This window comes from Microdochium trichocladiopsis (genome assembly GCF_020744255.1).
Source record: "Microdochium trichocladiopsis strain MPI-CAGE-CH-0230 chromosome Unknown B0I36scaffold_2, whole genome shotgun sequence".
Lineage (NCBI taxonomy): Eukaryota > Fungi > Ascomycota > Sordariomycetes > Xylariales > Microdochiaceae > Microdochium > Microdochium trichocladiopsis.
Genome location: NW_025763545.1, coordinates 4,372,923 through 4,397,652, shown reverse-complemented (window position 1 = coordinate 4,397,652; position 24,730 = coordinate 4,372,923). Strand labels below are relative to the sequence as shown.

At 55.1% G+C, this 24,730-nt stretch overlaps 5 protein-coding genes across 5 annotated transcripts; all 5 read left to right on the top strand.

Annotated features, from left to right (window-relative positions):
* Positions 1-4,330: 4,330 nt before the first annotated feature.
* Positions 4,331-5,538, top strand: B0I36DRAFT_316177 (uncharacterized protein). Its single transcript, XM_046152971.1, has 2 exons — positions 4,331-4,348; positions 4,584-5,538. The coding sequence occupies exon 2, from the start codon at positions 4,662-4,664 to the stop codon at positions 5,481-5,483; it is 822 nt and encodes a 273-aa protein (XP_046017534.1). The 5' UTR covers positions 4,331-4,348; positions 4,584-4,661; the 3' UTR covers positions 5,484-5,538.
* A 2,608-nt stretch (positions 5,539-8,146) lies between these two features.
* B0I36DRAFT_316174 (uncharacterized protein) lies at positions 8,147-9,294 on the top strand. Its single transcript, XM_046152970.1, has 2 exons — positions 8,147-8,549; positions 8,588-9,294. The coding sequence occupies exons 1-2, from the start codon at positions 8,212-8,214 to the stop codon at positions 9,168-9,170; spliced, it is 921 nt and encodes a 306-aa protein (XP_046017533.1). The 5' UTR covers positions 8,147-8,211; the 3' UTR covers positions 9,171-9,294.
* Positions 9,295-11,948: 2,654 nt separating this feature from the next.
* Positions 11,949-13,495, top strand: B0I36DRAFT_359980 (uncharacterized protein; the record flags this gene model as incomplete). Its single annotated transcript, XM_046158222.1, has 2 exons — positions 11,949-13,083; positions 13,395-13,495. The coding sequence occupies 2 exons, from the start codon at positions 11,949-11,951 to the stop codon at positions 13,493-13,495; spliced, it is 1,236 nt and encodes a 411-aa protein (XP_046017532.1).
* A 2,153-nt stretch (positions 13,496-15,648) lies between these two features.
* B0I36DRAFT_316170 (uncharacterized protein) lies at positions 15,649-16,789 on the top strand (the record flags this gene model as incomplete). The annotated part of the gene is made up of 1 exon (XM_046152969.1): positions 15,649-16,789. A coding segment is annotated over exon 1 (824 nt), but the record flags the coding sequence as incomplete, so codon positions are not given.
* Positions 16,790-17,495: 706 nt separating this feature from the next.
* On the top strand, positions 17,496-18,606 carry B0I36DRAFT_316169 (uncharacterized protein). The gene is made up of 2 exons (XM_046152968.1): positions 17,496-17,638; positions 17,763-18,606. The coding sequence occupies exon 2, from the start codon at positions 17,772-17,774 to the stop codon at positions 18,414-18,416; it is 645 nt and encodes a 214-aa protein (XP_046017530.1). The 5' UTR covers positions 17,496-17,638; positions 17,763-17,771; the 3' UTR covers positions 18,417-18,606.
* The last annotated feature ends 6,124 nt before the right edge of the window (positions 18,607-24,730 follow it).

The window sequence follows — 24,730 nt, the reverse complement described above, 5'->3', positions numbered from 1 at the left end:
AAGTAACCTGTGCAGTGTGGAAAACACCAGAAAGTATCGTGAGATGCGTGAAATGCTGTAGAAGTGGAGCCTCACTTGTGCAAAGATGCGTGCCCTAGAGCATGCCTTTATTACTTTGACTGCATGCTGTCAAAAAGAGGTACTTCTATTCCGGAAAGAAGGGGGTTACAGGGGGAAGCCCCCTGTGCCGTGGTCCGCAGGACCCTGGCGCTCACCTCGAAGAGCAATGATGAAATCATATTGTTACTACTAGTAGAAACACCATGGCTATGCAACAACAACGCTGGAAGCTGGGAGCGTGGCTGACGCCGAAGGTGGCATGGCGCGTGACCAACAGACGGACGAGGCGACGGCGAGCCAAGGGGTCGTCGTCAACGAAGTTCGTTGACCAAAGTGGATACGACAGGGAATAATTTGGCCTTTGGACGAATCAGAACGCCCATCTAGCGAGCATTTGGTGCGAGCTCTGTATGATTCACTTGTAAGATGGGCGTTGACCGTTGACGCGGGTGGGTCCTGACCCCCCGCTTACCTTCCAATCAGAACTGGGCCTGCTGGCCCAGTCTGGTTACCTATTTGGGACGAAACTGGGTCAGTTTCTACCACCTTCGAAGATACTAAAGGAAGGGCTGGGGCCCTTCCAAGAGATGGATGGGGTGCAGACATTCTCTTCCTTCTTTCCTTCATTCTTGGAGGAAAACAGCAGAGCGGCAGACGGAGTACCACAACAGGGGATCGTTGTGCACTTTTCTTTTTTTTCTCTTTCCTTGGAACCAGGATGGACGCTGCCTTCCGGAGGGCAGGTATCGTTGGGGACGAGGGATCTATTCGAGTCCTGACAAGGCTGGGCAGCCTTTACTTGGAGATGCGGGCACGGGTAAGTGCGGCTTCTATCTTGTCTGGGGAGACAGAGGTGCGAGAGCGGGACGGGGACTGGAGGATCGTTACTACTCTCCTTGGACGGAGTGCAGATGTCGGTGTGTGGTACCGACGGCTGGGCACTTGTGCCTCGCGGTGGTTCGTCAGGAAGGAACAGGATGGTCTCTTCTCTTGTGGCCAGGAGGGCGGAGATGTGTGGTCTTTGACTGTTATTGTTCTGCCCGAGCGGAGTGGGCAGGGTGAGAGTGTGCGTCAGTGGTTGCGTGCGCTAGCACAGGCGGGCGAGGGACGAGCTCTAGTGGAGAGTGTGTCGCAGGAGGACATGGGCGTCTGGTTGGAGCAACGACCTTGGTTCGGCAGTGGAAGTCAGTCCGACAGGCTGTCTGTGAGCCGCGAGCGGGGGCAAGCGGCAGTAGAGTCAGGAGCGCGAAGGTGCTGCCGTGAGAGGCGGCGTGGAGATGTTCGCCAGCCTTTGGCTTGCTTGAAGGCATGTGTGCCGAAACAGCCCAGTGCTTCCGACTTGCGGGCAGGAGGACAAGAGAACGAGGAGCCAGATCCCTAGCAGAGGGTTCTTCCGGGTGGATGCACGGGTTGTACCGTGGAGGTGCGTTGTCATGAGGGAGGATTCTTCTCTTGGGTGCTATTCTCTCTTCCCGGGAGAGGGAGAGGTGTGTTCAGACCAGGTAGGTGAGGTGGCGAAGCCTTTTCCCTTCTTTCCTCCTTTCTTCCTCTGGTGCTGTGCGCCGGAGAACATCGTGCGATGCATCGGTATTACCATGATCCTTGTAGGACAGGACGGTGTCCTTTACTCGGGCAGGAGGCTGTGCAACTAGGAAGTAGAACTGCAGTGAATGAAATGATCTGTGACATGAACAAATGAGCAAATGAAATGAGTGATGAATAGTAGACGAAGTGCATCGTGGAACAACCAAGTAGATGAACAATCAAATGAAATGTGTAGTGGAACAACCAGAAGAGCGGAGTGATGCAATGAAAGTAGTGTGCGAAACACCAGTAATCATCGTGAGATGCACTAACAGTCACAAGTTGTGGCTTCACCCCACAAAGATGCGTGCCTTCAAGCATGCTTTCGGTCTGGTACCGATAAATTCCTTAAAAAGATGGCTAGAGTTCCGGATCGGCGGGGTACGGGGCGGCAGCCCTGTGCAGCTCGAGCGTAGCGACGCTGCTTAATACACGAGAGTGAATGATGAAATCATATTTTCTACTCACAGAGAGAAACCATGGCTATGCAACAACAAACACAGAGTGTGGGAGCGTGGCTGACGCCGAAGGTGGCATGGCGCGTGACCAACAGACGGACGAGGCGACGGCGAGCCAAGGGGTCGTCGTCAACGAAGTTCGTTGACCAAAGTGGATACGACAGGGAATAATTTGGCCTTTGGACGAATCAGAACGCCCATCTAGCGAGCATTTGGTGCGAGCTCTGTATGATTCACTTGTAAGATGGGCGTTGACCGTTGACAGAGTGGGTCCTTCGGACCTACCTGTTTGACCTATGAGGATGTGGCCTGCTGGCCACAATCCGTTACCCTTTTGGGACACCAACTGGGTCAGTTGGTTCCCACTTTCGAAGATACATAAGGGAGGGCTGGTGCCCTCCCAGAAGTTGGCGGGGGGCGACAATTCTTCTTCCTCTTTCATTCCCTGCGGGAATTCCAGCGGAGCGATACTCGGGACGAACACAACACAGGGACGGTTGTCCTTTCTTTCTTTCGAGAGAAGAGGGACGGCGGTGCGACCTGGTCTGGTACCAGGCGTGGACGAAGGAGTCGGTGGTCTTCCTGGGGAGGAGACAGTATCGCGCTGCGCGCTCTTTTTTCTTCTTATGTTCTTGTGGCCAAGAACCAAGCCTTGGGATGCACTGGCGTGCATCAACAGGAACGACAGAGAGATGGCTGGCTGTTCTTCATCGCGGGATGAGGACGAGTGGGAGCTTGTGCCCGAGTCTGGTCGGGCTTACCGGAGGGGAGCTGGGGTCGAAGACACTGCTGTGGTCCACTTTCCACGCCTGGGTGGCGGCTGGAGAGAGACGGTGGAGTCGATGATGGAGACTGGCACGAGGGTGCAGACGATGACTCGGCTTGTCGCAGGGCTGGAGGCACGCATCGTTCCTGGAGTTGGTCTACGGAGGACGGAGATGGATCTATGTCAGTGGTTGACAGAGTGGTCTGCGGAGCACCAGATCTGTTTGGATGGCCAGCGCGGCGTTGTGCCGTCACTTGAGCAGCAGGGTGCGTATCCCGAGGCGGTGAGTGAGGTGATCACGTTGGTGTCACTTGTGCTTGACTTGGACCGGCAGGAAATTGTCAAGGCGGTGGCCGACGAAGGAGAGGACGAAGAGGAGGCGCGAGAGTTCCCGTTGGGGAACACTAGCCAGTGGCTTCAGGTGCAGAAGTTTGTGCAGGACCGGAGGCTGTGTGCGTCGTGCACGCCAGGACAGGACCGTCTGATCGACATCGATCACGTCTCGCAGCAGCACATGTCGCTGCGCTCTTGGGCTTGGGGAAGCCTACGATATTTGATCACTTGTGTTCTAGTTCTCGTCGGCGAAGTCGGCGGGTCGGATGACCAGGAAGTGTTCCACCTTTGGGGCCTCGTGCAGAGGGTGTTCAAGGCATCTCATGACTTGGGTCTTGTGTCGGACGAGGAGTCCGCGGGGGACTTTAGTCTTATTCATGGTATGATGCATCAGTGTCAGCTGGATAATTTGTGAAGTAGCTCTGCGTAGTACGTATTGTAGACCAACGGATCTGGTATCCGGTGTCGTGAAACGAATGATGAAATCAAATGAATGAAATGAGTAGTAGAACCAGCAATGAACGGAGTGATGGAAAACATGTGTGAAACACCAAGAAACATCGTGAGATGGTGAAACACTAGTGAAGTGGAGCTTCAAAAACTACAAGATGCGTGTCCTAAGACATGCTTTTACCCTGCTTGTGCAGATAAATTCCTTAAAAAGAGGTACTTCTTTTCCGGAACCGCGGGGTACGGGGCGGCAGCCCTGTGCCACACGAGCGTAGCGACGTGGCGAATAACCACGGAAGTGAGATGATGAAATCATATTTTCTACTGCAAAGAGAAACCATGGATATGCAACAACAAACACAGAGTGTGGGAGCGTGGCTGACGCCGAAGGTGGCATGGCGCGTGACCAACAGACGGACGAGGCGACGGCGAGCCAAGGGGTCGTCGTCAACGAAGTTCGTTGACCAAAGTGGATACGACAGGGAATAATTTGGCCTTTGGACGAATCAGAACGCCCATCTAGCGAGCATTTGGTGCGAGCTCTGTATGATTCACTTGTAAGATGGGCGTTGACCGTTGACAGAGTGGGTCCTTCGGACCTACCTGTTTGACCTATGAGGATGTGGCCTGCTGGCCACAATCCGTTACCCTTTTGGGACACCAACTGGGTCAGTTGGTTCCCACTTTCGAAGATACATAAGGGAGGGCTGGTGCCCTCCCAGAAGTTGGCGGGGGGCGACAATTCTTCTTCCTCTTTCATTCCCTGCGGGAATTCCAGCGGAGCGATACTCGGGACGAACACAACACAGGGACGGTTGTCCTTTCTTTCTTTCGAGAGAAGAGGGACGGCGGTGCGACCTGGTCTGGTACCAGGCGTGGACGAAGGAGTCGGTGGTCTTCCTGGGGAGGAGACAGTATCGCGCTGCGCGCTCTTTTTTCTTCTTATGTTCTTGTGGCCAAGAACCAAGCCTTGGGATGCACTGGCGTGCATCAACAGGAACGACAGAGAGATGGCTGGCTGTTCTTCATCGCGGGATGAGGACGAGTGGGAGCTTGTGCCCGAGTCTGGTCGGGCTTACCGGAGGGGAGCTGGGGTCGAAGACACTGCTGTGGTCCACTTTCCACGCCTGGGTGGCGGCTGGAGAGAGACGGTGGAGTCGATGATGGAGACTGGCACGAGGGTGCAGACGATGACTCGGCTTGTCGCAGGGCTGGAGGCACGCATCGTTCCTGGAGTTGGTCTACGGAGGACGGAGATGGATCTATGTCAGTGGTTGACAGAGTGGTCTGCGGAGCACCAGATCTGTTTGGATGGCCAGCGCGGCGTTGTGCCGTCACTTGAGCAGCAGGGTGCGTATCCCGAGGCGGTGAGTGAGGTGATCACGTTGGTGTCACTTGTGCTTGACTTGGACCGGCAGGAAATTGTCAAGGCGGTGGCCGACGAAGGAGAGGACGAAGAGGAGGCGCGAGAGTTCCCGTTGGGGAACACTAGCCAGTGGCTTCAGGTGCAGAAGTTTGTGCAGGACCGGAGGCTGTGTGCGTCGTGCACGCCAGGACAGGACCGTCTGATCGACATCGATCACGTCTCGCAGCAGCACATGTCGCTGCGCTCTTGGGCTTGGGGAAGCCTACGATATTTGATCACTTGTGTTCTAGTTCTCGTCGGCGAAGTCGGCGGGTCGGATGACCAGGAAGTGTTCCACCTTTGGGGCCTCGTGCAGAGGGTGTTCAAGGCATCTCATGACTTGGGTCTTGTGTCGGACGAGGAGTCCGCGGGGGACTTTAGTCTTATTCATGGTATGATGCATCAGTGTCAGCTGGATAATTTGTGAAGTAGCTCTGCGTAGTACGTATTGTAGACCAACGGATCTGGTATCCGGTGTCGTGAAACGAATGATGAAATCAAATGAATGAAATGAGTAGTAGAACCAGCAATGAACGGAGTGATGGAAAACATGTGTGAAACACCAAGAAACATCGTGAGATGGTGAAACACTAGTGAAGTGGAGCTTCAAAAACTACAAGATGCGTGTCCTAAGACATGCTTTTACCCTGCTTGTGCAGATAAATTCCTTAAAAAGAGGTACTTCTTTTCCGGAACCGCGGGGTACGGGGCGGCAGCCCTGTGCCACTAGCTGCGCAGCAGCCGTGGCGAATAACTCGAAGAGACATGAAGAATGAATGCTGTTACTACTAGTAGAACATATGGCTATAACAACAACAACGCTGGAAGCTGGGAGCGTGGCTGACGCCGAAGGTGGCATGGCGCGTGACCAACAGACGGACGAGGCGACGGCGAGCCAAGGGGTCGTCGTCAACGAAGTTCGTTGACCAAAGTGGATACGACAGGGAATATTTCGTCGATTGGACGAATCACAGCCCATCTTCGCGACCATTTGTATGGGCGCTCTGTATGATTCACTTGTAAGATGGGCGTTGACCGTTGACAGAGTGGGTCCTTGGACCCCGACTGGCTGACCTATAGGAACGGGGCCTGGTGGCCCAGTTCCGTTACCGAAAAGGGATGAAAGTGGGCACACTTTCTCCCACATGGAAAGTACAAAGGAAGGGTGTGCACCCTTCCCAGAAGGAGCAGAGGATCTCTCTTTCTTCCTCTTCATTTCCCCGGGGGAAACGATAGCGGAGCGACAGCAGGGACGAGACAACCAACGGAGGTGAGTTGTTACTTTACTTCCTTTTACGGGAAGTCAGGGACGATAGTACGCGACAGAGGAGAGGATGCAGGCGATGCACGACAGGGCAGAGATGGGGGAGCCGGAGAGACAGACGGAGGTCTGGGTGGTATGGTCCCACGCAGCGTGGGCCCTGATCTTGGCAGAGATGCCGGAGGAGCAGAGGGGACGGTACTGTCCCGATGTGCAGATGGTGCCGCTGGAGAAGCGTTTGACGCGAGGATGGAACCGCGCGGCGTTGTTGTCCAGGATGGAGAAGATCCGATGGGAGCAGAGGCAGTTTCGTGGATACGAGGTGATTCCCTTCCTTGCCACGCCGTCCTTGTTGGACGCGTTGGAGGGTTGTCCTCACACGGTGGTTGTCCCGCAGGGGCAGCAGCTGGAGCTGTGGAGTGCGCTGACGAGTGTTCTCGTCGGGGTGGAGCCGGGTAGGTCCTCGCTTGCTTTGGCTGGCGAGGCGCAGAACGTTCTTCTGGAGCAGATGGTACAGCAGCGGGGTGCTCTGTGTCTGGTAGCGGAGCTGGTTGCCACGCGAGGTGGGTATGAGGTTTGCCTAGTGCCTGGCCGACGTCCGGAGGGGATACCTTATGTTTGTGGGCGGCAGCTTGGGTCTGCATGGAGGCTGACCGAGAAGGAGTTGGACGACTTTTTCGACACGGAGGGCGTGAGCTATGAGTGGCGGCACCCGATGATTCGAGATGCGATGCAGCGGAGAGCAGAGCAGTCGCTTGCCCGGCAGGGCTAGCGGTTATGTTCACTGGCAGTGTTCCCTTCTTCACTCGATGGTGGTGTGTGTCCCCTCTGACCTTGTGGGAGGACGGGAGTGTGTTGTCCGTTTGTGGACCGTAGCAGGTGGAGGATGCACGACAGCAGGAAGCGGTGGATAGATGTGTGGGCGGAGCTCGTTGAGCAGAAGGGATGCGGTACCTGTTGGCCTGGCGGAAGCTGGCATCGTGTGCCTGTATCGGAGGATCTGTTTTCCCTTGTAGACTGTGCAGTGATAGGATCAATACGACGGAGTGACTACGATGATGAATGGAATGAAGCAGTGAAATGAACTACAGGAAATGAGATGAGTGAACAGGTAGAACAACTAGAGGAGCGGAGTGATTGAAATGAAATGGGTTAGAGTAGAACAAAACACCAGAGAATATCGTGAGATGTGCGAAACACAATGGTTGTGGAGCTTCAAAAGTGGGGTAGTCCACTTGGCTGTGCCGATGCATGTCCTAAAACATGCTTTTATTACTTAATCCGCATGCTGTCAGAAAAGATGGCTAGAGTTCCGGATCGGCGGGGTACGGGGCGGCAGCCCTGTGCAGCTCGAGCGTAGCGACGCTGCTTAATACACGAGAGTGAATGATGAAATCATATTTTCTACTCACAGAGAGAAACCATGGCTATGCAACAACAAACACAGAGTGTGGGAGCGTGGCTGACGCCGAAGGTGGCATGGCGCGTGACCAACAGACGGACGAGGCGACGGCGAGCCAAGGGGTCGTCGTCAACGAAGTTCGTTGACCAAAGTGGATACGACAGGGAATATTTCGCGATTTGAGCGAATCAGAACGCCCATCTAGCGAGCATTTGGTGCGAGCTCTGTATGATTCACTTGTAAGATGGGCGTTGACCGTTGACAGAGTGGAGCCTCGCTCCATCTCTTGCTACCCTATCAGAGATGGGCCTGCTGGCCCATATCTGTTACCTAAAAGGGACGAAAGTGGGCCACTTTCTCCCACATTCCTTGGATACAAAGGAAGGGCTGAGGCCCTTCCCAGAAGATGGCGGGGTGCGACAGTTCTTCTTTCCTTTTCATTTTTTCGGCGAAAATAGGAGGGACGATACCCACGGGGTGCACGACAGGGGGATGGAGGACTGGGAGCAGTGTTCGACTGCGTCGACGGAGGTGATAGTGAATCCATGGTTGGAGACACGCACGAGGCTTTCTATCGATGCGGTGCATCGGGAGTACATGGAGAGAGACTGGAGGGATCCGCGCTGGAACGTGGATGTGATGTTGGAAAGGTCCCTGGGCCTGAGTTCAGGGAGCGGAGCGGTGTTACGGGAGGTGCTACTGGCGGAGCATGCGTGCGTCGCTGGTGCGTCTTTCTTTCCTGCGAGCGGTGCGAAGGGGGAAGAGATGGAGATCTTGGTGCGCCGTGGTAGTCTCGATGAGGAGACGACAGGCGAGTGCCCGGGGGCCAGGTGAGTAGGATTACGCAGCACATGAGTTGTGCGCACAGGTATTCTCGACCGACGAGAGAGGTGAGGGCAGATGGACTGCCGTGGTGGAGGATTGAACGCGCTGGGCGCGGTCGCGGAAGTGTTGTGTACCTCTTGGAGGTGACGTCGGAGTCGCTGACTTCCTACCAGATGAGCCGGGCGAGGAGCACGGATGAGTGTGTGTGCGTGTACGGAGACGGGGTGGAGTTCCCGTTTCCCTGGATTACTGCGTACTCACGCGCTCGGGTGGAGCGGGGGATGCTGGTGCCTCTGATCCTGGGGGATAGTGCGGCGTGCGATTTCTTTCGTGTGCAGCGCAGGAAGCGCTTTGCGATTGCTGATGATGGACGGTTGGTGGACACCACGAGTGTGGCTGTAGCCTTCTGCACCGCTGAGAAGCTGGTGGAGGATGATCTCTGGGCCTGGATGTGCTCACCCACCTTGGAAGATGGTATCTTCTTAGACTCGCGGAACGAGGGGCATTTTGTTGCCTTACCCGTCTTCGACTCGCTCCCTTCACCGTCTGAGTGTCTCAGGTCGGCAGGTGTCAAGCAGGAGAGTGGGGGCTCTCTTCTGGCTTTTCGTACTTCTTTACGTCCCTAGCGTGTGTACTGCCATTGCTGGCTGACAGATAGCTTGCTTCTTCGACGAGTAGCGAGAATTCACCGCGGCGTGGTGCGACAGGGTCTTGGAAATGTCGTGGTAGATCATGTAGGAGGAGTGCACTGGAAGAAATGAATACAGTAACCAGTAGAACAATCAGCAGAGCGGAGTGATGCAATGAATTGAAATGGAATGAGAGATGTGTGAAACTCCAAAAAAGTATCGTGAGATTAGATAAACAGTACGAGAGTACAACCTCAAAACTAGAGATGCGTGCCTTCAAGCATGCTTTCGGTCTGGTACCGATAAATTCCTTAAAAAGAGAGCTAGAGTTCCGGATCCGCGGGGTACGGGGCGGCAGCCCTGTGCAGCTCGAGCGTAGCGACGCTGCTTAATACACGGAAGTGAAATGATGAAATCATATTGTCTACTACTAGAGAGACATAATGGCTATGCAACAACAACGCTGGAAGCTGGGAGCGTGGCTGACGCCGAAGGTGGCATGGCGCGTGACCAACAGACGGACGAGGCGACGGCGAGCCAAGGGGTCGTCGTCAACGAAGTTCGTTGACCAAAGTGGATACGACAGGGAATATTTCGCGATTTGAGCGAATCAGAACGCCCATCTAGCGAGCATTTGGTGCGAGCTCTGTATGATTCACTTGTAAGATGGGCGTTGACCGTTGACGCGGGTGGGTCCCTGGACCCTACCGCTCCACCTATCAGAAACGGGGCTGGTGGCCCAGTTTCGTTACTCTTTTGGGCATGCAACTGGGTCAGTTGCTGCCTACTTGGCAAACTACAAAGGGAGGGTGTGCACCCTCCCCAGGGAGAGGCAGCGGAGCTCATTCTTCCCTCCTTTTTATTTTTCGGGCGGAAAAACAGCAAGCAGAGCGACACTACGGAGTGCGACAACAAGAGGATCGTTGTCCTTTCATTTTCCTTTTCTTGTCCTTCGGCAGAAGGGGAGACGGAGTACGTGTGCATCCTCGAAGAGGTGTCTGCAATGATGCAGGGCAGCAGAGAGGAGGAGCGTGTTCGGTCCTCTTCGTCTTCCTCGTCCTGGGAGGAAGGACTGTTAGATGGGACGGAGGAGCCTGAGACCGGCGTGGGGCCGCTGGAAGAGATGAGGACAGCATCGGAGGAGGATGTCTCTGTTGTGAGTGATGTCGCATGGGATGCGGAGGTGAGAGCTAGGCGACAGTGCGTCGCTTACGAGTTGCGGCGCTTGGGTGAGGATACCCAGGAAGATGACCCGGTGGGGGACATGCAGAGGCTGCTGGACGTTAGTGACAGGTATACGAAGGCTGGATACTATTACTCCTGTGTGGAGGAGTGGCTGGCGGAGACAGGGCTCATGGAGAAGGAGGATGTCCGATCTTTTCTTAGTGCGTTGGACGGTACACGTGGCTGTGTAGCCGGCCTGTTCGACTGCGGCGAGAGACAGAGCAGGAGGGAGGAGTTCCTCACGATTCTTATGACTTGGCAGGCGGCTTTTGAGCCGTGCAGTGGTGGGACCAATGTTGGCCACCTGATACACACCCTGACGTCGAGGTTGGGTTGTCAAGAGATGCAGGACCTGGAGGAGCAGCCCGGGCGGGTGCGTCGTTTGCAGTATGTGCTGCGCACAGGACGGCCTAGCCGTGAGGATGTAGAATGTCCCAAGCTTGGGTTCAAGCTGGTCGTGGTAGATGAGGAGGATCTCGTCGGCTATTGGATACGGCAGTGCACGGATATGAGGGCTGCGGAGTGTGTCTTCGCGGACAGGATTGTCCAGCCTTTTCCTCTGGTGGCGCGAGCATTGTGGCTGAATTTGCGCCGAGGTGATGAGGTTGTCCCCGCCTTGGTACGCGAGTGCACGCGGGACGTGTTACGGCAGGGGAGATGCGTGTGTCTCTTTGAGGAGGAGCCGTCGTTTGCGACCCTGGAGCGTGCGATACAGGATGAGATGATTGTCGATGATGTAGAACAGTTTGTGGGTTCTCCTACAAGCCGTCGTAGACGTGGTAGCATGAGTGAGATGAAATGAACAGATAGTGCAGTGCAATGATGTGTGGAACAATCAAATGGTGTTGGAGCGAAACACCAAGAAGAATCGTGAGATTAGAGAAACACTGTGTGTGGCTGACTTCACATAAGCTGTGCGAGATGCATGTCCTAAAACATGCTTTTATTACTTAATCCGCATGCTGTCAGAAAAGATGGCTAGAGTTCCGGATCGGCGGGGTACGGGGCGGCAGCCCTGTGCCACACGAGCGTAGCGACGTGGCGAATAACTACGAGAGTGAATGATGAAATCATATTTTCTACTCACAGAGAGAAACCATGGCTATGCAACAACAAACACAGAGTGTGGGAGCGTGGCTGACGCCGAAGGTGGCATGGCGCGTGACCAACAGACGGACGAGGCGACGGCGAGCCAAGGGGTCGTCGTCAACGAAGTTCGTTGACCAAAGTGGATACGACAGGGAATAATTTGGCCTTTGGACGAATCAGAACGCCCATCTAGCGAGCATTTGGTGCGAGCTCTGTATGATTCACTTGTAAGATGGGCGTTGACCGTTGACGCGGGTGGGTCCCTGGACCCTACCGCTCCACCTATCAGAAACGGGGCTGGTGGCCCAGTTTCGTTACCTAATCGGGAGTCCAGTGGGCACACTGGCTCCCACGTGGAACTACAAAGGGGGGCTCGAGCCCCCCTACAAGCAGGGCAAAGGATTTCTCTCTTGTCTTTCTCTTTTCTCGGGACGAAAAACAGCAAGCGGAGCGGCAGGCAGGATGGAGGTGCAGGAGGAGTGCGCCGTGGTTTTGCCGGAGGGGCACGAGGTGGTCGTGCAGACGTACGAGGAAGACGAGGTTCCTGATCCAGCTCAGGATGAGTGGGCGGACATTCGACCGAACGATCGGGATGGAGAGAAGGTGTTTATACTTCGGACGAAGTATTTTATGCTGACGTACAGCAAGAGTCAGATCATGGATGTGTCTGAGTTTGAGAAGCGTTTTCGCGAAACACTCCGGAGGTGTTACACCAGCAAGCCTGATGCGCAGCTGGAAGACTTTGGGGTACAGTATTTCGGCTCTAGGGAGCTGCACGCCAGCGGGCGTCCCCATTACCATGTTGTGGTAGCTTTAGGTAAGCCCCCTCACTGGAGGGATCCTTGGGAGAAGTTGCGGCTGTTGGCCATGACAGAGGATGGCCTTGGACCAGACACTCGGTCTGTCCGTCTTAGCGTGATGCGCAAGGAGCAGAACTTGGAGTTCTTCCTGAACAAGACCCAGGCGTACGTGAGGAAGGAGTCGTGGGACTTCGTTTTCGGTCGGGAGATCGAGGCTGTGGGTGACAGGGCGGTAGCCAAGAGGAAGCGCGAAGAGCTGTGCATAGCTGCCATCAAAGCCGAGACGGCTGAGGAGGTGCACGAGATCCTGGCGGAGGGGGATCCGGTGAACTATGTCTGGAGACACACGCAGGCGTGCGCGCTTGCCAACAGGAAGAGGCGACGATTTCTGCCCCCGGTTGGACCGGTCTTTCACTTTGACCCCGTCTACATTCCGCAGGCCATGCTGGAGTGGAAGGCGAAATGGATTGACCAGCCTTACGGTGCGGCGGAGAGGCCCCAAGCCTTGGTCCTGACAGGGCCCACTAGGACTGGCAAGACCGCATGGGCGGAGTCCTTTGGTAATCCCCTCATTGTGAACACTAACTTTCGTCTAGACGATTGGCGGGAAGACTGCACGCACATTGTGCTCAATGACGTAGTCCTGGCGGATTTCAAGTACACGCGCGAGATGCTTGGCTGTCAGCGGTGGTTTAACGGGACGGATAAGTTCAAACCTACTGTTCGTCTGGCATTGGGCAAGCCAGTTATTTGGACCTGCAATGAGGATAACAATCCCTTGCGCAAGAAGGTCTGGCGTAAGTATGCGGAGGATTCGGTGGTGCAAGTAAAGGTTACGTGTAGTTTATTTAAAAAGGCAATGAAATGAGGATGTCTTGTGGTCTGGTACCACATGAACTTAGAAGATGTGTGCAGCTGAAGAATGCTTTCGGTCTGGTACCGCAAACAATGTTAAAAAGAGGTACTTCCTTTCCGGAACCGCGGGGTACGGGGCGGCAGCCCTGTGCAGCTCGAGCGTAGCGACGCTGCTTAATACACGGAAGTGAAATGATGAAATCATATTGTCTACTACTAGAGAGACATAATGGATATGCAACAACAAACACAGAGTGTGGGAGCGTGGCTGACGCCGAAGGTGGCATGGCGCGTGACCAACAGACGGACGAGGCGACGGCGAGCCAAGGGGTCGTCGTCAACGAAGTTCGTTGACCAAAGTGGATACGACAGGGAATATTTCGCGATTTGAGCGAATCAGAACGCCCATCTAGCGAGCATTTGGTGCGAGCTCTGTATGATTCACTTGTAAGATGGGCGTTGACCGTTGACGCGGGTGGGTCCCTGGACCCTACCGCTCCACCTATCAGAAACGGGGCTGGTGGCCCAGTTTCGTTACTCTTTTGGGCATGCAACTGGGTCAGTTGCTGCCTACTTGGCAAACTACAAAGGGAGGGTGTGCACCCTCCCCAGGGAGAGGCAGCGGAGCTCATTCTTCCCTCCTTTTTTATTTTTCGGGCGGAAAAACAGCAAGCAGAGCGACACTACGGAGTGCGACAACAAGAGGATCGTTGTCCTTTCATTTTCCTTTTCTTGTCCTTCGGCAGAAGGGGAGACGGAGTACGTGTGCATCCTCGAAGAGGTGTCTGCAATGATGCAGGGCAGCAGAGAGGAGGAGCGTGTTCGGTCCTCTTCGTCTTCCTCGTCCTGGGAGGAAGGACTGTTAGATGGGACGGAGGAGCCTGAGACCGGCGTGGGGCCGCTGGAAGAGATGAGGACAGCATCGGAGGAGGATGTCTCTGTTGTGAGTGATGTCGCATGGGATGCGGAGGTGAGAGCTAGGCGACAGTGCGTCGCTTACGAGTTGCGGCGCTTGGGTGAGGATACCCAGGAAGATGACCCGGTGGGGGACATGCAGAGGCTGCTGGACGTTAGTGACAGGTATACGAAGGCTGGATACTATTACTCCTGTGTGGAGGAGTGGCTGGCGGAGACAGGGCTCATGGAGAAGGAGGATGTCCGATCTTTTCTTAGTGCGTTGGACGGTACACGTGGCTGTGTAGCCGGCCTGTTCGACTGCGGCGAGAGACAGAGCAGGAGGGAGGAGTTCCTCACGATTCTTATGACTTGGCAGGCGGCTTTTGAGCCGTGCAGTGGTGGGACCAATGTTGGCCACCTGATACACACCCTGACGTCGAGGTTGGGTTGTCAAGAGATGCAGGACCTGGAGGAGCAGCCCGGGCGGGTGCGTCGTTTGCAGTATGTGCTGCGCACAGGACGGCCTAGCCGTGAGGATGTAGAATGTCCCAAGCTTGGGTTCAAGCTGGTCGTGGTAGATGAGGAGGATCTCGTCGGCTATTGGATACGGCAGTGCACGGATATGAGGGCTGCGGAGTGTGTCTTCGCGGACAGGATTGTCCAGCCTTTTCCTCTGGTGGCGCGAGCATTGTGGCTGAATTTGCGCCGAGGTGATGAGGTTGTCCCCGCCTTGGTACGCGAGTGCACGCGGGACGTGTTACGGCAGGGGAGATGCGTGTGTCTCTTTGAGGAGGAGCCGTCGTTTGCGACCCTGGAGCGTGCGATACAGGATGAGATGATTGTCGATGATGTAGAACAGTTTGTGGGTTCTCCTACAAGCCGTCGTAGACGTGGTAGCATGAGTGAGATGAAATGAACAGATAGTGCAGTGCAATGATGTGTGGAACAATCAAATGGTGTTGGAGCGAAACACCAAGAAGAATCGTGAGATTAGAGAAACACTGTGTGTGGCTGACTTCACATAAGCTGTGCGAGATGCATGTCCTAAAACATGCTTTTATTACTTAATCCGCATGCTGTCAGAAAAGATGGCTAGAGTTCCGGATCGGCGGGGTACGGGGCGGCAGCCCTGTGCCACACGAGCGTAGCGACGTGGCGAATAACTACGAGAGTGAATGATGAAATCATATTTTCTACTCACAGAGAGAAACCATGGCTATGCAACAACAAACACAGAGTGTGGGAGCGTGGCTGACGCCGAAGGTGGCATGGCGCGTGACCAACAGACGGACGAGGCGACGGCGAGCCAAGGGGTCGTCGTCAACGAAGTTCGTTGACCAAAGTGGATACGACAGGGAATAATTTGGCCTTTGGACGAATCAGAACGCCCATCTAGCGAGCATTTGGTGCGAGCTCTGTATGATTCACTTGTAAGATGGGCGTTGACCGTTGACAGAGTGGGTCCTTGGACCCCGACTGGCTGACCTATAGGAACGGGGCCTGGTGGCCCAGTTCCGTTACCGAAAAGGGATGAAAGTGGGCACACTTTCTCCCACATGGAAAGTACAAAGGAAGGGTGTGCACCCTTCCCAAGAGAAGGCAAAGGATTTCATTTCTCTTCCTCTTTTTCCTCGGAGAGAAACACAGTGGAGCGATAGGAGGGACTCAACAACAGGAGGATCGGTTGCATTTTCTTTCTTCTTCTTTCCTTCTTTCTCCGGAGGAGCAGTGCCTACAGCGGAGGGGGGCACCGGAGCGAATGTATTTTCCTCATGTGAGGAGTGTACCCGTGGCCCTGTTGTCGGGCCCGGGAAGAAGCAGCGAGATGATGGAGAGCTGCTGGATGAGGTTGGCACGGGAGGTGCGAGAGGAGCTGCGTGCGGATCTCCAGAGTGTAGACCTGGGACGGTTGGAGCGGAGCTTGACAGGTGCGCTGGTCTCGTGGGCGGAGACGTTTGGGATTGAGCTGGAAGGTCATGGACGCCCGGAGGCTTGTGGACGAGGGCTGTACAGGTTGTCTGCGTTTGACATGTCCTGCCTCATGCTGGTGCATGTTGGCTGGGCTGGTGCGGGACGCTACTACAGGGACCGTCTCGGTGCGAAGCACTGGATCGCTGTGCGACATTTGATGGACCGACCTAAGAGGCAGTGGTCTCTTGGATGCACGTGTACGTGTCACCAGGATAGTGAGGCGCAAGGTGAGTTGGTGTTTGCTTACCTGTCGCGCTTCGCTCTGAATCGGGACGTGGTTCTGGCGAGTCTGCTGTATACGGCGTATACGGTACATCTGCTGGGCAAGCTAGTTGGCGTGGACTGTCTGAGCCTGATGGCTGGCGAAGTGGAGCATTTGGTGATGCGCTTGGAGGCATGTAAACCCTTGGGTCTTGGGTTTCTTTCCTGGATGGACCAGCAGCGACGTGTACTGGAGCTGGCCTCGTGCGGAGTCGGGGAGCGTGAGTGTTGTCCTTGCCTCTTGGGGCCTCCCTACCTCCGGGACTTCATCTCTGTCATGCCGGGGGCGGACGAGAGAGATCTTTCGTTGGTGCTGTGGCAGCAGTACCGGACTTCTCCGTCAGGCGTTAGCTGAGATGAACACCAGCGGTGGCTGGACAAGGTGCGCGTAGCCAATTGGCGAGAGGTGCTTTGTACCGGGTTGTGACCTCTTCGCATCTCGTGTGCGATGGAACAAGTTGTGGAACAATCCAGTATGGAGGCGGAGTGTAGAACCAGAGATATTGCATAAACAGCGTGATGAAACGTGATGTGAACCATGAATGAAGTGAAAGTGTGGAACAAGCAATTGAATGGAGTGAAAGTGTGGAGTAACCACCAAGAATCATCGTGAGATGACATAAACACTGAGAAAGTGTGGCCTCAAACTAGAAGATGCATGTCCTAAAACATGCTTTTATTACTTAATCCGCATGCTGTCAGAAAAGATGGCTAGAGTTCCGGATCGGCGGGGTACGGGGCGGCAGCCCTGTGCAGCTCGAGCGTAGCGACGCTGCTTAATACACGAGAGTGAATGATGAAATCATATTTTCTACTCACAGAGAGAAACCATGGATATGCAACAACAAACACAGAGTGTGGGAGCGTGGCTGACGCCGAAGGTGGCATGGCGCGTGACCAACAGACGGACGAGGCGACGGCGAGCCAAGGGGTCGTCGTCAACGAAGTTCGTTGACCAAAGTGGATACGACAGGGAATATTTCGCGATTTGAGCGAATCAGAACGCCCATCTAGCGAGCATTTGGTGCGAGCTCTGTATGATTCACTTGTAAGATGGGCGTTGACCGTTGACAGAGTGGGTCCTTGGACCCCGACTGGCTGACCTATGAGGATGTGGCCTGCTGGCCACAATCCGTTACCCTTTTAGGGTTGCAGTGGGCACACTGCACCCGACTTTGAAACTACAAGAGAAGGGGCTGGTGCCCCTTCGAAGAATGGGAGGGTCGAGCAGTTCTTTCCTTCTTTTCCTTCATTCCTGGAGGAAAACAGTGGACACGGCAGGAGGGACGCAACAACAGGAGGATCGTTGTTCTTTACTTTTCTTCTTTTCTCCCTCAGGAGAGCAGTGCCTTGGGCACGGACGAACAGGTGAGTAGGAGGGACGAGAGGACAGACGGAAGCCTGGGGGCTTCCTATTTTTTTCTTCTTATGTTCTTGTGGCCAAGAACCAAGCCTACTGATGCACTGCGTGCATCGGCGACACGAACGACAGTGAGACGAGATGGCCACGACGGGTACGGAGGGGCAGCAGGCCACGGGGGTGGCGCGCCTGGTGAGGCTTCGACCTCTTCTTCCTCTTCACATGAGGAGGGTTGTACGTCCGGGGACTGTGCGACCGAGCGGGAGTGTACTGCAGAGCAAGATTATGGCTATTTTCGACAAACATCGAGCGGAGCTCTCTACGGAGTGGGCAGCGATGGGCACAGAGATGTCAGAAGCCCTGGAGGCTTGGTGCCGGGATTGTTGTGTGGCAGTTACTGTCGAGGAGATCCGAGCCGAGGAGATGGCAGGCGATGGGAGCCTGACCCCGGTGCAGGTGTTCCACTGGGGAGTGCAGTGTTCCGGGCCGGTAAACGAGGAGCTGCGGAGTGCATGCTGGAGGCGTATCAGGGATGCGACGAGGAGTGTGGATGAGTACATGATGAGTCTTGGTAGCCATTGCTCGGCGAGCAGGAATCTCGGATGGTGTTCCTGTCCGAAGCTGAAGTTATTCCAGTGGCGAGGGACGGCCAAGGACCTGGGTGTCTTTCAGCTGGCATACGTGCTGATGCAGCTTACCAAGCTGGGTAGTCTCTATGGGGGAGACTGTAGTATGGTATCCAACACAGTGGAACGTGCCTTCCTTGTAGACCAGGCTGCGGGGTAGCAGGCAGTGGGTGCGCCTGGCGACGCGAGGTGCTACGGGAGAGAGCTGATCTCTCTTCTTTCTTTCCCTGGTGGTGCACGAACCACCACAGAACATCGCGAGATGACTCCAACACTAGTGCAGTGGGGCCTCACTTCCCCCACCCAGCAGGTGCGAAGATGCACCGACTACAGACAGAGACAGAACCATGAATGAAATGAATAGAATGAACTGGTAGAACAAACCACGAAATGAAATGAGTGATGTACGTAAAACAGAGTGATGAGAGTATCTTTTCTAGAGGCCCTGGGTCGCGCTGGGGCGCTCCCTTTTTTCTAACCCTAAGCTCCTACCCCCTTCGACGGCACCAACAAGTGTGCCTCGCTTCTCCCGGGACCATGCGTGCTGTGTAAGCATGCTTTTACCCTACGATTACCGCTAGTAATGTTAAAAAGAGGTACTTCTTTTCCGGAACCGCGGGGTACGGGGCGGCAGCCCTGTGCCACACGAGCGTAGCGACGTGGCGAATAACTACGAGAGTAAAATGATGAAATCATATTTTCTACTGCAAAGAGAAACCATGGCTATGCAACAACAAACACAGAGTGTGGGAGCGTGGCTGACGCCGAAGGTGGCATGGCGCGTGACCAACAGACGGACGAGGCGACGGCGAGCCAAGGGGTCGTCGTCAACGAAGTTCGTTGACCAAAGTGGATACGACAGGGAATATTTCGTCGATTGGACGAATCACAGCCCATCTTCGCGACCATTTGTATGGGCGCTCTGTATGATTCACTTGTAAGATGGGCGTTGACCGTTGACAGAGTGGGTCCTTGGACCCCGACTGGCTGACCTATAGGAACGGGGCCTGGTGGCCCAGTTCCGTTACCGAAAAGGGATGAAAGTGGGCACACTTTCTCCCACATGGAAAGTACAAAGGAAGGGTGTGCACCCTTCCCAGAAGGAGCAGAGGATCTCTCTTTCTTCCTCTTCATTTCCCCGGGGGAAACGATAGCGGAGCGACAGCAGGGACGAGACAACCAACGGAGGTGAGTTGTTACTTTACTTCCTTTTACGGGAAGTCAGGGACGATAGTACGCGACAGAGGAGAGGATGCAGGCGATGCACGACAGGGCAGAGATGGGGGAGCCGGAGAGACAGACGGAGGTCTGGGTGGTATGGTCCCACGCAGCGTGGGCCCTGATCTTGGCAGAGATGCCGGAGGAGCAGAGGGGACGGTACTGTCCCGATGTGCAGATGGTGCCGCTGGAGAAGCGTTTGACGCGAGGATGGAACCGCGCGGCGTTGTTGTCCAGGATGGAGAAGATCCGATGGGAGCAGAGGCAGTTTCGTGGATACGAGGTGATTCCCTTCCTTGCCACGCCGTCCTTGTTGGACGCGTTGGAGGGTTGTCCTCACACGGTGGTTGTCCCGCAGGGGCAGCAGCTGGAGCTGTGGAGTGCGCTGACGAGTGTTCTCGTCGGGGTGGAGCCGGGTAGGTCCTCGCTTGCTTTGGCTGGCGAGGCGCAGAACGTTCTTCTGGAGCAGATGGTACAGCAGCGGGGTGCTCTGTGTCTGGTAGCGGAGCTGGTTGCCACGCGAGGTGGGTATGAGGTTTGCCTAGTGCCTGGCCGACGTCCGGAGGGGATACCTTATGTTTGTGGGCGGCAGCTTGGGTCTGCATGGAGGCTGACCGAGAAGGAGTTGGACGACTTTTTCGACACGGAGGGCGTGAGCTATGAGTGGCGGCACCCGATGATTCGAGATGCGATGCAGCGGAGAGCAGAGCAGTCGCTTGCCCGGCAGGGCTAGCGGTTATGTTCACTGGCAGTGTTCCCTTCTTCACTCGATGGTGGTGTGTGTCCCCTCTGACCTTGTGGGAGGACGGGAGTGTGTTGTCCGTTTGTGGACCGTAGCAGGTGGAGGATGCACGACAGCAGGAAGCGGTGGATAGATGTGTGGGCGGAGCTCGTTGAGCAGAAGGGATGCGGTACCTGTTGGCCTGGCGGAAGCTGGCATCGTGTGCCTGTATCGGAGGATCTGTTTTCCCTTGTAGACTGTGCAGTGATAGGATCAATACGACGGAGTGACTACGATGATGAATGGAATGAAGCAGTGAAATGAACTACAGGAAATGAGATGAGTGAACAGGTAGAACAACTAGAGGAGCGGAGTGATTGAAATGAAATGGGTTAGAGTAGAACAAAACACCAGAGAATATCGTGAGATGTGCGAAACACAATGGTTGTGGAGCTTCAAAAGTGGGGTAGTCCACTTGGCTGTGCCGATGCATGTCCTAAAACATGCTTTTATTACTTAATCCGCATGCTGTCAGAAAAGATGGCTAGAGTTCCGGATCGGCGGGGTACGGGGCGGCAGCCCTGTGCAGCTCGAGCGTAGCGACGCTGCTTAATACACGAGAGTGAATGATGAAATCATATTTTCTACTCACAGAGAGAAACCATGGCTATGCAACAACAAACACAGAGTGTGGGAGCGTGGCTGACGCCGAAGGTGGCATGGCGCGTGACCAACAGACGGACGAGGCGACGGCGAGCCAAGGGGTCGTCGTCAACGAAGTTCGTTGACCAAAGTGGATACGACAGGGAATAATTTGGCCTTTGGACGAATCAGAACGCCCATCTAGCGAGCATTTGGTGCGAGCTCTGTATGATTCACTTGTAAGATGGGCGTTGACCGTTGACAGAGTGGGTCCTTCGGACCTACCTGTTTGACCTATGAGGATGTGGCCTGCTGGCCACAATCCGTTACCTAATCGGGACAAACTGGGTCAGTTTGGACCAACCTTGAAAGTACAAGAGAAGGGGCTTGCCCCCTTCTCGCAGGGAAGGATGCAAAGGATTTCTTTCCTTCTCCCACACTTTTGCTGTGGCAAAACCGCGGAGCGACAGACGGGACGAGACAATAACGGGAGGTTGTGCTTTTCCTTTTTTCCCTTGGAAATCACGGAGGATGGGAGCAGTTGGTGATCATGGCCCGGGGGGCCAGATTACGAAATATACGTGTGAGTGGACGAAGGACGAGAGTGATGGCAGCAGGCCATCCTTGGAGAGGATCTACTTCTTGGGACTGCCGAGGGCGGTCCTTTATTCCCAGTCGTACGGAGAGATCGATCGGGAGACGGGGAGTACCCGATGGTTTGCGTTGATGGAGGAGACGATTTGTCAGGTCCGGGACGGGAACAGGCCTCGAGGCCATGAGCACTCGCTTGAGGTAGTGGAGCGGACGTTCACACAGGCCTTGCTCCGGTGGTGCGAGGAGTTTGACTTCCCCGTGCGGGGGGTTCTCTTGGAGGGAGAACTAGATGGACAGGGAGTTCCTATGACGATGTTTGAGCTGGCGAGTGTGGCCGCGAGCCGGGTGCCATTACGGAGTGGTCTCCGGTGGGAAGGACAAGAGTTGTTCTTCATGTATGCCTCGCGGTTTGTGCCGCGGGATGTTGACTGGGTTGCATGGTGCAAGTGCACCTGTCACTCCTTTAGCGTTGGTGCGAGCTTTGACTCGCATCTCGAGGTGTTACGGAGGTATGGGACCAGGACGCAGTGGGCTGCTGGCAGCCTCTTTGCCTCGGCCTATGTGGCCAGGCACATTAGCAGGTTGACCGGTGTGGCCGGTGTTCGGGCTGTGTCATCCTGGGTGGATGACTGGCTGATGAGTCTTGGTAGTCCCGCTCTGCTGGGCGGGGACGTTCTCAGTCGCACGGATGTGTCTACGCGGTGGCGCGGACAGCTTTGCTGCACGGATGTGAGGCCGTGTTATTGTGTGACGGCTATTCCGGAGGTTGCTCTTGCACAGAGTCTTTCTCGTCTCCCTTCTCAGTCTCGGGAGGAGCTGTTGCGTTACAAGCGGTGTCGTGAAGCGTACTACTCTCGGTTTGCATGAGGTGCTTTGCCCGTATCGTAGCATGGCGACATCTGGAAGCGTGGGCGGTGTAGAACCACGTAGTGTAATAGTGCAGGAATGGAATGACCTTTGGGATAAATCGTGAGATGAAATGAACGAGTAGAGGATTGGAACAAATGAACTGAGCGGAGTGATGCAATGAATTGAAATGGAATGAGAGATGTGTGAAACTCCAAAAAAGTATCGTGAGATTAGATAAACAGTACGAGAGTACAACCTCAAAACTAGAGATGCGTGCCTTCAAGCATGCTTTCGGTCTGGTACCGATAAATTCCTTAAAAAGAGAGCTAGAGTTCCGGATCGGCGGGGTACGGGGCGGCAGCCCTGTGCAGCTCGAGCGTAGCGACGCTGCTTAATACACGGAAGTGAAATGATGAAATCATATTGTCTACTACTAGAGAGACATAATGGCTATGCAACAACAACGCTGGAAGCTGGGAGCGTGGCTGACGCCGAAGGTGGCATGGCGCGTGACCAACAGACGGACGAGGCGACGGCGAGCCAAGGGGTCGTCGTCAACGAAGTTCGTTGACCAAAGTGGATACGACAGGGAATATTTCGTCGATTGGACGAATCACAGCCCATCTTCGCGACCATTTGTATGGGCGCTCTGTATGATTCACTTGTAAGATGGGCGTTGACCGTTGACAGAGTGGGTCCTTGGACCCCGACTGGCTGACCTATAGGAACGGGGCCTGGTGGCCCAGTTCCGTTACCGAAAAGGGATGAAAGTGGGCACACTTTCTCCCACATGGAAAGTACAAAGGAAGGGTGTGCACCCTTCCCAGAAGGAGCAGAGGATCTCTCTTTCTTCCTCTTCATTTCCCCGGGGGAAACGATAGCGGAGCGACAGCAGGGACGAGACAACCAACGGAGGTGAGTTGTTACTTTACTTCCTTTTACGGGAAGTCAGGGACGATAGTACGCGACAGAGGAGAGGATGCAGGCGATGCACGACAGGGCAGAGATGGGGGAGCCGGAGAGACAGACGGAGGTCTGGGTGGTATGGTCCCACGCAGCGTGGGCCCTGATCTTGGCAGAGATGCCGGAGGAGCAGAGGGGACGGTACTGTCCCGATGTGCAGATGGTGCCGCTGGAGAAGCGTTTGACGCGAGGATGGAACCGCGCGGCGTTGTTGTCCAGGATGGAGAAGATCCGATGGGAGCAGAGGCAGTTTCGTGGATACGAGGTGATTCCCTTCCTTGCCACGCCGTCCTTGTTGGACGCGTTGGAGGGTTGTCCTCACACGGTGGTTGTCCCGCAGGGGCAGCAGCTGGAGCTGTGGAGTGCGCTGACGAGTGTTCTCGTCGGGGTGGAGCCGGGTAGGTCCTCGCTTGCTTTGGCTGGCGAGGCGCAGAACGTTCTTCTGGAGCAGATGGTACAGCAGCGGGGTGCTCTGTGTCTGGTAGCGGAGCTGGTTGCCACGCGAGGTGGGTATGAGGTTTGCCTAGTGCCTGGCCGACGTCCGGAGGGGATACCTTATGTTTGTGGGCGGCAGCTTGGGTCTGCATGGAGGCTGACCGAGAAGGAGTTGGACGACTTTTTCGACACGGAGGGCGTGAGCTATGAGTGGCGGCACCCGATGATTCGAGATGCGATGCAGCGGAGAGCAGAGCAGTCGCTTGCCCGGCAGGGCTAGCGGTTATGTTCACTGGCAGTGTTCCCTTCTTCACTCGATGGTGGTGTGTGTCCCCTCTGACCTTGTGGGAGGACGGGAGTGTGTTGTCCGTTTGTGGACCGTAGCAGGTGGAGGATGCACGACAGCAGGAAGCGGTGGATAGATGTGTGGGCGGAGCTCGTTGAGCAGAAGGGATGCGGTACCTGTTGGCCTGGCGGAAGCTGGCATCGTGTGCCTGTATCGGAGGATCTGTTTTCCCTTGTAGACTGTGCAGTGATAGGATCAATACGACGGAGTGACTACGATGATGAATGGAATGAAGCAGTGAAATGAACTACAGGAAATGAGATGAGTGAACAGGTAGAACAACTAGAGGAGCGGAGTGATTGAAATGAAATGGGTTAGAGTAGAACAAAACACCAGAGAATATCGTGAGATGTGCGAAACACAATGGTTGTGGAGCTTCAAAAGTGGGGTAGTCCACTTGGCTGTGCCGATGCATGTCCTAAAACATGCTTTTATTACTTAATCCGCATGCTGTCAGAAAAGATGGCTAGAGTTCCGGATCGGCGGGGTACGGGGCGGCAGCCCTGTGCAGCTCGAGCGTAGCGACGCTGCTTAATACACGGAAGTGAAATGATGAAATCATATTGTCTACTACTAGAGAGACATAATGGCTATGCAACAACAACGCTGGAAGCTGGGAGCGTGGCTGACGCCGAAGGTGGCATGGCGCGTGACCAACAGACGGACGAGGCGACGGCGAGCCAAGGGGTCGTCGTCAACGAAGTTC

Coding starts and splice junctions, on each gene's coding strand:
- B0I36DRAFT_316177 (XM_046152971.1), top strand. CDS start 4,662: ATGGCTGGCTGTTCTTCATCGCGGGATGAGGACGAGTGGGAGCTTGTG.
- B0I36DRAFT_316174 (XM_046152970.1), top strand. CDS start 8,212: ATGGAGGACTGGGAGCAGTGTTCGACTGCGTCGACGGAGGTGATAGTG. Junction 8,550..8,587: donor GGCGAGTGCCCGGGGGCCAG/GTGAGTAGGATT, acceptor TTGTGCGCACAG/GTATTCTCGACCGACGAGAG.
- B0I36DRAFT_316169 (XM_046152968.1), top strand. CDS start 17,772: ATGGCCACGACGGGTACGGAGGGGCAGCAGGCCACGGGGGTGGCGCGC.